This window comes from Megalops cyprinoides, chromosome 2, assembly GCF_013368585.1.
Source record: "Megalops cyprinoides isolate fMegCyp1 chromosome 2, fMegCyp1.pri, whole genome shotgun sequence".
NCBI lineage: Eukaryota > Metazoa > Chordata > Actinopteri > Elopiformes > Megalopidae > Megalops > Megalops cyprinoides.
In genome coordinates, this window is record NC_050584.1 from 22884260 (window position 1) to 22898482 (window position 14223).

At 41.2% G+C, this 14223-nt stretch overlaps 1 protein-coding gene across 1 annotated transcript in view; it reads right to left on the reverse strand.

Annotated features, from left to right (window-relative positions):
* Positions 1 to 1047: 1047 nt before the first annotated feature.
* The window catches only part of LOC118772461 (cadherin-2-like), a 63611-nt gene continuing 50435 nt past the window's right edge, over positions 1048 to 14223 (reverse strand). The window contains exons 8-16 of the mRNA XM_036520817.1: positions 14073 to 14210; positions 13035 to 13220; positions 12423 to 12676; positions 11889 to 12031; positions 10294 to 10527; positions 9510 to 9743; positions 8970 to 9109; positions 6168 to 6332; positions 1048 to 1967 (exon numbers count right to left, since the gene is read on the reverse strand). Coding sequence (XP_036376710.1) covers positions 1761 to 1967; positions 6168 to 6332; positions 8970 to 9109; positions 9510 to 9743; positions 10294 to 10527; positions 11889 to 12031; positions 12423 to 12676; positions 13035 to 13220; positions 14073 to 14210 — 1701 coding nt within the window. The 3' untranslated portion in view covers positions 1048 to 1760. The remainder of the gene's footprint in view (positions 1968 to 6167; positions 6333 to 8969; positions 9110 to 9509; positions 9744 to 10293; positions 10528 to 11888; positions 12032 to 12422; positions 12677 to 13034; positions 13221 to 14072; positions 14211 to 14223) is intronic.

Here is a 14223-nt window from a genome sequence, read left to right on the forward strand (position 1 = left end):
CACTCTGTATTGGAAATGGTGGTGTTGACTGAATATAAAAAGTTTGAAAGACGGTTTGATTATGACGGCAACAAGCACTGTTTAATTAAAATATATTCTCTGTTGTATACCACAAAGAGCGAGCGGTGAGAAAGAAAAGTCTTCAGTTTTCTGTTCCAGTTAATCCATTTAGTGTAATTGCTTCCAAAGATAATGGGTCTTTCTCATCAGACAACATCACACATAAGCAAACAGGGTTCAAACCTAAGTGTTCACTTCTTTTAAGAGGGAATTACATTTTCCACTACTTTAAGTCTTTTGAAGCTTGTAGCAGTAAGTTAAAAAGCAGCCACACTCACATATTTTTTTCGTTAAAAGAAAACAGAAAGTGCCTACTCTGAATAATTTAATTAGACTATCAAACACTGTCATTCTTCAAACTGTTTGAGGAAAAAAAAAAGGTCCAGGCACACTGATGTGTAAAAAACAATTCAGAAACAGTCACTAGCTCCAAAATTAGCATTTTATTCGGATTGTTGGGGTCAGAGATGTATAATTTGTATTCCGGTACATAATATTATCCGCAAAGCTTCTGACATAAACCTTTCCAGTCTTAAAGCTGTTTCAGTTATTAGTGCCACTGGTGTCAGAACACCCCCCTTTTTTGGTACGAATTCAAACAATTGTGCTGATAAGATTCCTGTCTCTTACTTGCGCCTTCTCTTTTTTACAAAAAAGGTTCTGTCTTACCTTCTTACCTTCTCACGTTACATGTCACCAAGTTGTGTAACTGTATTTGCTTTTTTTTCTTGTAAATAAATTTTGGAAATACCTTTTTTATAATGAAAAGATAAAAACATGCAAAAAACTTTAATCTTGTAGTCCAAATTATACATATACAATTTCTGAACTTTTTGCACTTCTTCATAGACTACGCCAAAAAAAACATTATGTACACGCATTTTCTTTACAGTGAAGTAAAAATCAAAGTACCAGAGGATGACTAAGGCAAACAAAGTGTACATGGATTAGAACAAAATAAACATTTTTGTAAAATACTATACCACTTCAGAGAAACAAAACTTATTCCGCTACAAAATGATGGTTTATGACTCCCTTTATTTGCAACCAGCTGCTTAAGTTTATTTTTTTAGTGAAAAAACTATCTAAAAGTTTAGCGCACTGTACATTGCTGTTTTCATGTGTTCCTGCCCATCCAAGCTAATGAAGACACCTTCATCATTTTTTCTTTTTTGTAATTCACTTAAATAACCCTTTTTTGACAAACAGCAGTATGGTGTAACCAAGAAAAGCATGTAGAAGCATATCATATTTTAACATACTTTCTTAATTTTGAAATCACTCCAAAAGTCAGTACCATTAAAGCCTTGAACATAAAACTAATTATTCAGATCCAAAAATGTACAAAAAGGCACATTTAATCCCAGTGCTTCTGTACTGTGAAATTCAAGTGTAACTGAGCAATCTTCGCATCAACGACCCAAAATGGTGTGAGTTTACCAACGTTCCGTCTGAGCCGGAATTGAACTGCAGCCTATACCAAAGCCTTCAACAAGCACAATTGCTAGTAGACTACATCATTAAGCCTATTTTGTTTTTTTTGTTGGTTGTCGGTGGTGGTGGTTGGTCTTGTCGTTGTCATTTGTTCTCTCCTCGGGAATATTGTTGTTTTTTTTTTTTTTTTAGAAGCTGTCCTTGTCCCGTAAAAAAGTGCCGCTCCAACATATATATTTTTTTTTGACACACCCCCACCTCCCCCGTTAGTCGTCACTTCCACCATACATATCCGCCAGCTTCTTAAACCTTGGTCCCCAGTCGTTGAGGTAATCGTAGTCCTGGTCGCCCCCGCTGCTGGAGGAGTTGAGCGAACTCAAGGAGCCTGCGGTGGAGCCGCTGCCCTCGTAGTCGAACACCAGCAGGGAGTCGTAGGGAGGGGCGGTGGGGTCGTTGTCTGCGGCCTTAAGTCCCTACACAGAAAAGTATTAGAAAGAAAAAAAAATGAAGATTAAGGACACTCCATTGACAGATGCTGTCTGTCCCATGGATAGGATTCCAGCAGGTTATTAAATCTGCAGGGTTATTTTTAATCACTCTTGTATGAGTGAAATAAAGGAGGTTTTTTTTAAATATTATGCATGTGGACATATTTACATGTGACCAAAAAGGCAGACTTAAACATAATTTATGTCCAATAGAAATACAAGATGTAAGTATTTGCTGTGCTTTTGACTGTGAACTGTAACAGAAAATTAATCTTCATTTTCCATTGTCAAGCACTGTCCCTCAGACTATAATGTGCACAGACTGGAGCACAGCCATACTGCATACTTTACTGTGTGCATCCAGAATACACACAAACACTCTGGCACAGATAAACTGCTCAAATCAGGGATAAAAAAATGACCAACTGCATCAACTGTAAGAATACTCAAAACGTTCAACCACTATCTTTTTTTTTTTTTAGCTTCCTTCCAGTCTGCTGTTTTGCACAAGCATCACGGAAGAGCCTTGGGGATTGAGAGAAATGTTCTGCTGACCTACAGTGAACGCTGGCTGGGTTGTGATGTGAAGTGGATCACTGTCTGCTACTTCAGCCTCCCCTGCATGCTGAACAGGCAAAGCTCTCTACCTCTGCGATGCCCAGCTCTTTCCTGCATCTCCTCGCAGGCTGCGAAAACGCCAGCCGAAAAACCTATGCTGGTACAATAAACAGCAGGAAATGTGAACTGCGGAGCAAGGGACAGTGCTGGAGCGTGGCCCCAGGACTAGCGACTGCAGTAAAATCATCTAACCGGCAGTGTGGCGGGAATGAAATGAAGGGGCGTGGGTGCTCCATTGAATGTAGATGTTGAGAAGTGCCATATTTTCATCTGTACAGTACTGCGTTTGTTGCAGGTATGATTTCACACAACTAAAATGCATTCTGGCTGTCATTCAAAATGGCATGAAGAGCTCCTTCAGATGGTTATTGATTTTTTATGGAGACAGGACTTCTCATAATGGATGTCTGAACCCGAAGGCAGACTTCAAATCTAGCTACCGGGAACGAGATCTGATCTGAACGGCGCGCACTGTACATTTAAATGTTCCAATGCTCGAAGGCTGTCTGTCGCCACCATGGAGCAGAACCCTTGCTCTTGCTAATTCCACCACCTGAGACTGGAATTGGAGTACTACAAGATTCAAAGCAAGAACACCATAAAACTCGAGAATGCAGCCTGGATCCAATCAACATTTGTCCTTAACTTTGACTATTTATTATATTATTTAGGTAATGCACTTATGTGACTGCTCTTTAAAAAAATAATGAATGAGGAATCAGACTCTGTAATTTGAAATTATTCTCCCATTGCCATCTTTCGCTAATCACTCGCTCTAGGCGGCGACGCTAATACCTTCATTCACAATGTAACTGACAAATCATTCAGAACAATTCAACTCGTTTGCCATCATTGCAGCTGTGACTGACTCCTCCATTAATCAAGAGTGGTTCAACATCACGGCATTGGTCACACAAAAGCGGTCTCACAGTTGTGCTTAAGTTAACTTTGTAGTGTGAGCAAAACAATTTAAAGCTTCAATCAACACTGACTTCTGTCAATGGGCTCAAGGTTTAATAAAAGCCTTTGTGGTGATAATATTCATGTGGCACACAGCTCCACTGCAATTTAGTCCAATAACAGACACATTGTTCGCGATAATTAAAAGCAAGGGAAGGCTTACATTATTCCAAACAATGGAGCTTGTGTCATTTGGCACAAAGAAAGCCTAAATAATTCAAAGTTCCTTTTCATTGTCTCAAATGGTTAATAAATGATGGAACCCGGCAGGGACGTGTAAACGCTCTCCCCAAACACCTTGGCAGTGAACACAGGGCTGAGAACGGGGCTGCATTTCGCATCGGCTAATTAGGCAGGATGAAGAGCGCTCTTTTAAAGCTACTTGCTCATCAGCTGACCCAGAACTGCAAGTGACCCGATCCACTCTCTGTGTGAGGGCACTGTTTGTGGTGCATAGGCGATCTCTCAGATGTGGGTGTTGCGAGAACATGGTGTCCTCTCGGAAACAAAATCAGAATAATCTGGCCTTGTTCAGTAGCCCGGCATACTCAGAAGGAGGAATTCTCTGTTGTGAGCTGCACTAGTGTACATAAGAAGACTCTAATGAGGGGAACAGACAGTTCAGCCCATCTGGGCTCCTAATTTTGGCTACAGTCTCGTCCCAGGCCTGGTTCCTTGTAAGAAAGAGGCACCATTCATATTTCAAATCCTCACTGTAAAGTCCAGCACTGGCGTCAAAACCTACAAGCTGAATCAATTCCTTCGATTCGATTTCAAACCAGCTCCATCAGCATCAATTTCAGCAAAATTCCAATACATAGAATGTATTAAACATTCAATGTGATACATTCGGTCAGAAAGAAAATTGAAGTTTTATTTAGGGCCCTATTAGGGCCATGATAGGACTTTATTGATTTTTTAATATTCTTTTTCAAACAATTTTCAGCACATTAGCTTAAGCTGCTGCTAAGCCTTCATAGGTGACCATCTCTCCTTATCATTAAAACCAAAAATACAAATCTTATGTATCTCTAATATGCTGTCGAATATGATATGTAACACATTTACAGTATCTAGAAAAAAATCAAACGTTTTTTGCATCACTAATCCAGAGTGCAGTATCAGGCACTATGTTGGAATTACAAGGAATTAGTTTGGGTTCTTTTATATAGCCAAATTCAATTTTGTCCCAATTCCACAGACTCAAAACGTTTATAAGTGATTTCAATAACATTCCCCACAGAACATTTAATCATATTCATATTATAACTGACCACATATTAGAAATTTAATACAAAAACTGACCACAGACTTGCATCTAGTCAACCGCCTAGATTGAATTCGAAATGTAAGAACCTCTGCTTGAGTGTTGCTATGTTTTTAGTAATGACATCAAGCAAAACTAATAAGAATGTCTTTCTCTTCACTGGCTCTGCTACACTATTTAATGTTCTAGTTCCTCTGAAAAATTTTTCGAGATCACATTACAGTAACCCTTTCAACGTGACCAAAAATGCTAACTGAACAGTACTGGCCAATTTCACACCTGACAGCAGCCAGGATAAAATCCAAAAATATGGAAAGCTTGCTGATAATAAGAGATTGCACAGACCCCTAATATGATACCAGGAAACAAGGCACTCATGTCTGGTGGAGCTTGGTAAAGATGCAAGGCAGATCATTTTTTATAATACTCGTCATTTACAGTCCAGCAGGAGCTGATAACAGGTGTAGGCAGCTATTACATGTTTAAAAGAAGCCTTCTATGAGAACCCAGTAATGCATTGATTACAGTGTTTTCAGTAGACATACAACAATACTCCTATTTCTACTAATACAAGTCAAATACTGACCCGGCATGATTCAAACAGTGCATACTACATCAAACCCCTTAATATTTATTTAATATATTCTAGTATTTCTGAGGGAAAATATATAAAGTGTACAATGAACTGTAAGATTCCTAGTTCCTTCAACTGAAAAATAAAACAACAATTTATTAGCAACAAATATGCAGGGTGTATAACAAGCAAAAAATAAAAAAAACTGAATTTGGTAAATAAACCCAATAAACTCAGGAAATGCAATCACATATGGAGGGTTAGATCAGAGATAATGTGCAGTTTAAATCAAGGATAATTACTTTAAGTTTTCCTGACAAGGATAGTGGTTAATTCATTACCAATTTAATTTAACTGTGTTCCTCGCTAATCTCATTTGAGCAGAGTTCAGTGTGGCCCTATTTAAGATATTAAATTCCCCCGTCTATGGTCTTAACCAGACGGGAAGAAGGAAATGAGTGGAAAGAATCCATTGTGGAATGCATGCAAGATGACAAATTAAACCAATTAAATACAAAAACAAAACAAATTCATGTGTTCTTACTGTATAGTTATGTAGCGTGAATTAGCGAATCAATTTTACACACATTCACACTTTTTTCAAAAATTTTCACTGCTCTCATTTCAATTGTAGAATTCCACAGATGTGGTGGGCTTTACCTTTTTTCTCTCTCCTTTTTAATCTATTCAGGAGAAGAGAGGCCCAACAAACTTTTTATCAAAGGTTTTGATAATGTTTTTTTAACTCCGTTGTGTTATCGTTTACCTCATTGATGAAGTCGCCGATGTCCCCGGGGTGAGGGGCGGCCGACCGGACGGGGTACTGCGGCTCGGGGTGGATGGGCCTCTCATCGAGACGCCTAATTCCGACGGGCTTGATGGTGTCCGGCTCCACCGTATCAGGCTGCTGAAGCTGGCTCAGGTCGTAATCCTGCCAAAAACAGATGGGGAATCAGCGCGGAGCCACCTGGCCACGGCAGACAGGACAACACCGTGCAGGGGGGAGCCCGTCGGTGAACAGCTCAGGGAAGCGCTCAGCCACCACCACTGCTGCAATGAGCACCGGTTCAGACGGTGACAAAACACCCATTTCCGAGGACTCCACAATAGAACCGGAATACAATTAATTGACTCGCCATGAGCCCTGTGATAATTAATATAGGTAACTAATGAAATGGTTTGGGGAAGCAATGCCAGTGGATCATAACAATGACTTGGATATGACAAAGTAAAGATAATAAAAGAGCCCTTTGCAACAATGAGGCTGCTCCAGTCCTTTTGTTTGTTAAAGTCAAAGGACAATTTCATCCAACAAAGCACTTGCCAATTCAGGGACCGGATTCTTTATAACCAAAGGTTTGTAACACTGAAAAAAGGCTGTAGCAAAGGCTGCATTGTTCAGAGACAGTAAAGCCCTCAACATGCAATGGTGGATATAGGAAAGCTGACTGAATCCTATTTACATTTTCAAGGCAACCTGTAATTCGTGTGTATTCTGCAACATGACAGCTTCAAAATGAAAGCCATGGGTTGGATGTGGCTCGTCTCTAAATGCTTAGTCTGAACACAAGAAAAAAAAGGGGTGACAATGGATTTGAAAACAGAAATATAATCTCAGAACAAAGACATGTTAGGCAGCGGCACGGAATCGTTGCTGTTCATAACAATGTGTGATTTATTGGTCTTTTTTATGAGATCTCCCCGCATAACACCCTGCTCCCCCTCCCCCAACCACACTGAAACACACACACACACACACACACATGCACACTCTCAGACACACACACACACACACACACACACACACACACACACACACACACACACACACATGCATGCACACATAATGCAGAATTGTCTATTGCTATTCAGCTCGGCAGAGCAATGTTACCCCCAGGCTGGTCGGAGATGGACAAAAGGAGTCATACATCCTTCGGAGCACCATGGGCCTTCTACTGCGTTATTCATTGTGAGCTAATAAGGCCATGCAGTTTAGACATGATGCCATACAGGCTTGCAGACAGTCAGAGCAGGCAGTAGAGCACCCACAAAGCCACAGGACTCACGGGCCAGCAGAGAGCCCAATATTTTCCAGCTCAAGTGCAGCCACTCAGCTGCGGCAGCAGTTGCCTGAACACTCAGACCAAAGACTGGTCTAACTGCTATGGAGCAGAATGAATTTAGGCAAACATTGACACAATTTTGATTCATACCTAGTTTGTACCATTAATTTAGGTGATCTCTGATATGCAATTAAAAAAAAACAGTGACAAAGAAACACCTCACTTGCTTACATTTGTTAGTCAATGCTATTGAAAAGGCAATGAAGCAGTTCAGCTGAATACTCCACCGAAACTCCCAAATTGTAACACTCCTCGCAGTGACCTCGCCTTGACAACACCTGCCACCTCCACACACGCGCACACCCTCGAGGTTGGTGTTGTTCAGTGAACCTCGAAATCATACCAATCTCAGCTTTTGCATAGGCGAGCCCTGTTACCTTGACGCTTGCAAATAAAAACCCTTTCCAATTTATGCAAACTGTATCATGACCTGTGGAGAAAATGCCCGACAGAGCCAGCAGTGCCCCAGCGCAGATTTACATATTAACTGATGCTTGCTGCCTTTTGTACTGATATTTCCACTGCTAGACCCCTTCAGCTTCTGAATAGAGAAACCTGACCTGCTTAACCAATAACTATAAACACGCAGCGCTTAGGAGAGAACGGGTCTACGGTCTTCCTTGAATGTGGGAATAATGAATTCAGCTTTTTTTGGGAGTAAATATTACCATAAGGTGATACCTGCAATATGGCCATTGCGTGACTTTAATTTACGGAACATCGAGATTATGACCCCATTAAAAAAAAAAAAAAAATTTGGATGTGGGTAGCAATGCAAACAGAAGAAGGATGAGGTACTGTGTAGTCTGTGTGACTCTATGACTTTGCATTTGTGTTCACTTCTATGCACACTGACTCTGGAATCCAGAATCCCAGACGGGACAATTTCCTGGAACAGCATGAATGCAATCCGTCCAAAATGAAAGGCCTGTTTCTGGCCCGTAAATCTCTCCCCGTGTCGACGCCTATTGATGATAAACGGTTATCACAGGCTCTTACGGCTCCATTTGAAATCACCGCAGTGCGAAGGAAACTCCCCAACCCCTCCTCCCCTGGCGAATAAGCAATAACCGCCTGGGTTCTGTCACACCATTACACTGGAAAAACCAAACCGGCTACGAGACCTCATTTCCATCCTCTTTTATGCTCCGCGAAATGTCCATCTAAATCAAAATGTAATTGGTAAACGGCAACATTTGGATTGCATTAGCTGTGCAATTAACAGCATTACAGGCTAATTTAAGACTATAAAGAGGAGTCATCCCAGCTTGCTACACTGCAATGCTCGATCAACACTCAGGCCTCTGGCAAGAAAAGTCAATTTGCAATATTACTTTGCCTTGCTTTGCAAAATGATTCCTTGATATTAACTCCTGAGCAGATGAAAGCGCTTGATTAGAACAACTCTGGAGCGAGGAGGCCAGGGGAGGCGGGGCGCTGTGTACCTGGTCCTCTTCTCCGCCCCCCTCCTCGTCGTATTTCAGGATGTTGTCCCTGACGTCGTCCTCGGGGTCGATCAGCAGCTGCTTGGCCTGACGCTCCTTGTCACGGCGCTTCATCCACACCACAAAGAGCAGCACCAGAACTGTGGGGGGATGGGGGGGGTGAGAAAGAGAGATGCTTTTTTTTAACTTTAAATACCTTTTATTTGACCTTAATTACTAAACAAAGAGTACGGGGAGGTGTACAAGCACATTTTTATATATAAGGCTAACTGAATTCCATAAACCAAATTGAGAGAGACAGAGACTCAGAAAAAATAAGACACAAAAAGTAAGACAGATGTCAACTTGTTAAATCAAATGCATGCGGTTTCGATTTAAATTCAGACATTTTTTCATATAAGAGGATCTGAGAGAAGCCTTAGAGAAGCCTTGTGCACAAGCTTGATCAGTGATTCGGTTTTTTATCCATATAATCTGTGCGGATTTCCCTGGCATTTTGGATCACACCGTGTGCAGAGAGTGCGTGATCGGCTCTCTTACTCAGGAGGATGATGATGCAGAGGAGGATGGAGATGATGGCGCCGGTGCCCAGCCCGGCGGCGATGATGCGCTCCACGTCGGTGCAGTCCCCATTGCGGTCGCACTGGCACACCTTCACCCGCAGGTAGGACGTGTTGAACATGGGCAGGTTGCCCGAGTCCATGATGGTGATGGGGATCTCGTATATGCCGCTCTCCAGAAAGCCGATCTTCAGGCTCAGCTGGGCGTAATCGCCTAGGGAGACAGAGTTGAAACACAGCCATTAGGAATTCATCAATTGGGGGAGAATACAGAGCCCTTATAAGGATCACACTTATGAAACATATGGCATAACTGGCTAGGGAGTCTTTCAAGATGTTAAAACAGGTAACACATTACTATGAACGGGTCATACTGCAACATGAATGACTAAAAAATAACAGACTTAATGGATACTTTACCCCTAACCACTCTTGAATCCAAATACGTAGACAGTATTTGGGTTTCCAAACAGCCAGCAAACAATTATCAATAATGCATAATTACACGATAAGGTAACTCCAGTTCCCCCAAAAAGAAAATAATTTCGTAAGTCATTTTTTCCCCCTGCAGCATTTCACCCATACAGCAATGAACACATCAATTCATTAACATAATCAATTCACCATTGCATCAGTAAACAAGAAAGCCTCGACTCACTGGCATGACTCACAAATGTATGCAAATCGTTAAATCTATTCTAATCCGTTTGACATTTTTTTCTCCTTGGCACAGAGCATTGCTTCTAAGGAGCCCCTGAATGTACCGCTGAGCCTAGTGATGGTCCAGTTCTTCTTGACGTCTGCAGGCTTGTTGGCCAGCTCGAAGGAGAAGGGCCCGGCATTGGGGTTGATGTCCCAGTCCACGGCAGTGATGTTGATGGCGTTGGGCTCGGGTTTCTCGCAGACCTCGGCCTCCTGGGGGTACACGTGAGGGGCGTTGTCGTTGATGTCCAATAGGTAGATCTGCAGTGTACCGGTCCCGCTTGCTGGTGGGACACCTGTTGGATGGGGGGGTGGGGTGTCCCCAAAACATAGGGGTGAGTGTACTGTTCGTGTCAATCAAGGCACACATTTGTAATCTAAGCACTACGTTTGGTACTGCCTCTTGTTCATGTGTGGTTAGTGGTGTCCTGATTCTGCAAATTTGCATGCCACTCTATTAGATGCACCGGATAAGAGCATCTGCCAAATGACAACAGTGTAATGCAATGTACTGCTTGCACAAGGAAACCTCACCACAAAGGGTGCAGAAATCACCTCCGACAGTTCTCGGGAGCCTGTCATTGACTTTGCATCAGAGAGAAGGGAACAGAATCGGGTCATTACCTTTGCATTATGTATTTTAAAATCAGACTCCTCATTTAGCCCGTGTTTCTAAAAATGTACCACTCAGAAGCGTTCTTAATGAGCTGTCAGTACGCCGTGATTACTTCCACTGTAACACGGGAGGAAAGTTTTGGGCAAAAGAAAAAAAAGAAAGAAAAACTGTTTAAAAAACTGTTCCTATCCTACATAAGCCACACCTAAAATGTGCTGCCAGAGAAAATGGGTCACCGACTTTTTCGCGGCAGGATGTGACGCATCCCAATCTAATAACAAATCTGACGAGCACGTCTTGAGAAAAGTAGACGGATGCGAAGGCGTGCGCTTTTCACGATAGGGCTGCACAACACGAATACTAAACCGAGTTCAAATAAAGCCCGCTGACGCACAGCCGGACCTCTATGCATTCATCGGAGAGGCGTTTTTTCAAGTGAACTGCGACTCAAAGGAGGTAGTCATCCGATTCTGACCAATTAATGAGTTTAAACTCCCTATTGGAAATTTAACCTATTGCTCATACACAATGCCCACAAACAAGGCAAAGCTGTCACGAGATAATGCCCCAAGTATTGGAAAAATTTAGCAGGTCAGTGAACTCATCAAGAGGCCTACTGCATTGTAAATACTAAGCACAAAAAAAAACAACTTAACAGCAGTGAAGACTTTTTCAGGGTTCAAGTTACCCAAGATATCCTACAGTGCTTCATTAACTGAATCTTTATAATATGTAAATAACATATTCAAAAGTACTACATGAGAATGGCATAACAGCTGCATAAAGTATTTATTGTGCATTGTTACATGGTTGGCAGCCCATAGGACAGCACATATCACAAATAATCTGAAGCTCTGTGAAACACGTAATTATATGCGATGAATACTTAATGTGGCTGTTATGTTACAGTAATGTACAGTTAATGTAACATGTAGCCAAATACAGTATATACATGGTGTAATCCTCCTTGAATTTCTCTTTGCAAGACATTAGAGAGAGAGAGAGAGAGAGAAAGAGAGAGAAATAGAGAGGGAAACATACCATTGTCAGAGGCCAGGAATGTAACGTTGTACAAGTTATTTTTCACGTAAGGTGACTCCCTGTCCAGAACGGCAATTGTCGAAATCCGCCCATTGGCAGGGTTAATTTTCAACCAGTTCGCAGGATCGGAAAGCTTAGAGTACCTTCAGATAAACAGTGGCAGGAAACAAAACAGGACCATTTTGGTTTCGTGTCAGAACGGATTGTTTAAGTTAATAATAAAATACTCCATAACTCTATGTGAATATATGGAAAGATTCCATTTCAACATTGCTAGCTGGCAGACTCCATCATTACTCCTTATAGAATGGGAATTCTCATAATGAATAATAATGAAAAAGGAAACAAGTAATAACTAAGAAAAATATCTTACAGTATTCTGCAAAACTCAGTGTAGATACAACACACTATCATAAAACAGAAGTCCACAGGTACCTTGATTAAAACTGTATTGCCTATACCCTGTCCAAAACTACTGAAGGTGTTCAGACATTGGAGACAGATATTTTTGATGTTTTTTGTGGTTTGGTTTACCTTATTGTCTGCTGCATGAAGCGGTCTGGATCTTGGGCAGTGTAGGTTGTTAACATTGATTCTGCCGGCAAGCCCTCCTCCAATTTGATGAGCTTGGGGTTTGGTTCGAAATAAGGGCTCTCGTTCACATCAATAACTTTAATGGTGACTGTTGCAGTCGACTGACGAGTAAGATGAATATTATTGTCCAGGGGCACCTCATTTTCCGCCACCACAGTTAGCACAAATGTCCTACTGATCTCATAGTCAATAGGCTGTAAAAAGAGAGGAAAAGGAACAATATCATGCTTCATAAGGGGAACAAATCGGTCAATGGCCACATGTTATAACCGTCTGCCAAACAGATCCACCACAGTCTGATACGGAAGTGTAATGATTCGGTGAAAGAAAGTAGTGCAAGACCATACTTTAGTGGAAAAAGTATTAAGTAGGTAATTATTAAGAGCAAACTTAACATTGCACTCTTCCACCACCTTAATAACCACCATTGAGCAGAAAAGAAAAAACAGACACCCCATAAAAAAAAGGAAAAAAAAACAACATTTTCAGTTTCAGAAAACAGAGTGAAAGGGGTAACTCAAGGTATGGTATTTTCAGGGAAAGCAGCCTTACCTTGACGACAGTAACTAGGCCCTCGTTAGTGGTGGGGTCGGTAGGGACAGAGAATCTGCCTGTGGCATCCCCTCCAGTGATCTTGTACACTGCGTTCCAGGCAGCGGTGTTGGGCTGGTCCTTATCAGTCACCGTCAAGTTGGCAACAATAACATTCACCCTATTCTCTGGCACTTCCCCGTAGAACTGCATGAATAAAATATGGAAGGGAAAAAAAAAAAAAAAAAATATATATATATATATATATATATATATATATATATATATATATATATATATATATATATATATATAATTAGAAACCATGACAGCTAGAAGATCGCCTTGTTGAATATTTCTTTCTAATTTGAAAAATTTGCAACAATTCCATGACAGCCTATTACACTACAGGTAATAGCATTTTTAAAATAGCAGCGAGATATTCTGGTCTGCCTTCAGGCCTGGGACACAAGAAGGAAGGATAGACCGAACAGTATCCTGAATAACTGACTCTGCATAGACTGCGGTACACCGAGTGTGACCCCGTGGAGACCTTATCTGAAACCATTCAAGCTACACTTGAATAAATGGAAAATGTGTTACATGCTAATTGGTTCACTGTATTGTCGCTGTAAGTATTACCATATTGTAATACATTTGGACCATGATATGATGAATAAATCTAATAACAGAGCAAGTCTGCACAATCCTGTTGACCGCATGACTGAAATTCTCAATATCTCTCTCAGTAATGTATCCATTAAATCAGCGATTAAGTACAAGTACAGTATGTATTTTTACTGAGGCAGAGCTGATAGACTGCTAGCAGAATCCCTTGGAGTTAACAACTGCCCTGTGGAGGCACAAAACACCTTTAACAAGCCATCAATAACAGACAACTTTTATCTCTCAAAGTGACTGTTTTCACAGTGAAATTTCAGAGCGAATTTTGTGAGAATGTGGATCTCTCTACAAAGTAGGAAGGCGCTGATTCTCAAGTACCCTGGAGTATCATTAATATAAATAAATAAAAAATCTATTTCTGAAAGCTTCACTTACAGTGTCAGCAGTGAACTCAGGAGGGTTGTCATTGACATCTGTGACTTTGATAACGGCAGTCGCTGTGTTAGAGAGTCCATATGTTGGGTTTCCCTCCATGTCGGTCGCCTGAATTATTAACGTGTACTGCTGTACTTTCTGAGGGATAGAA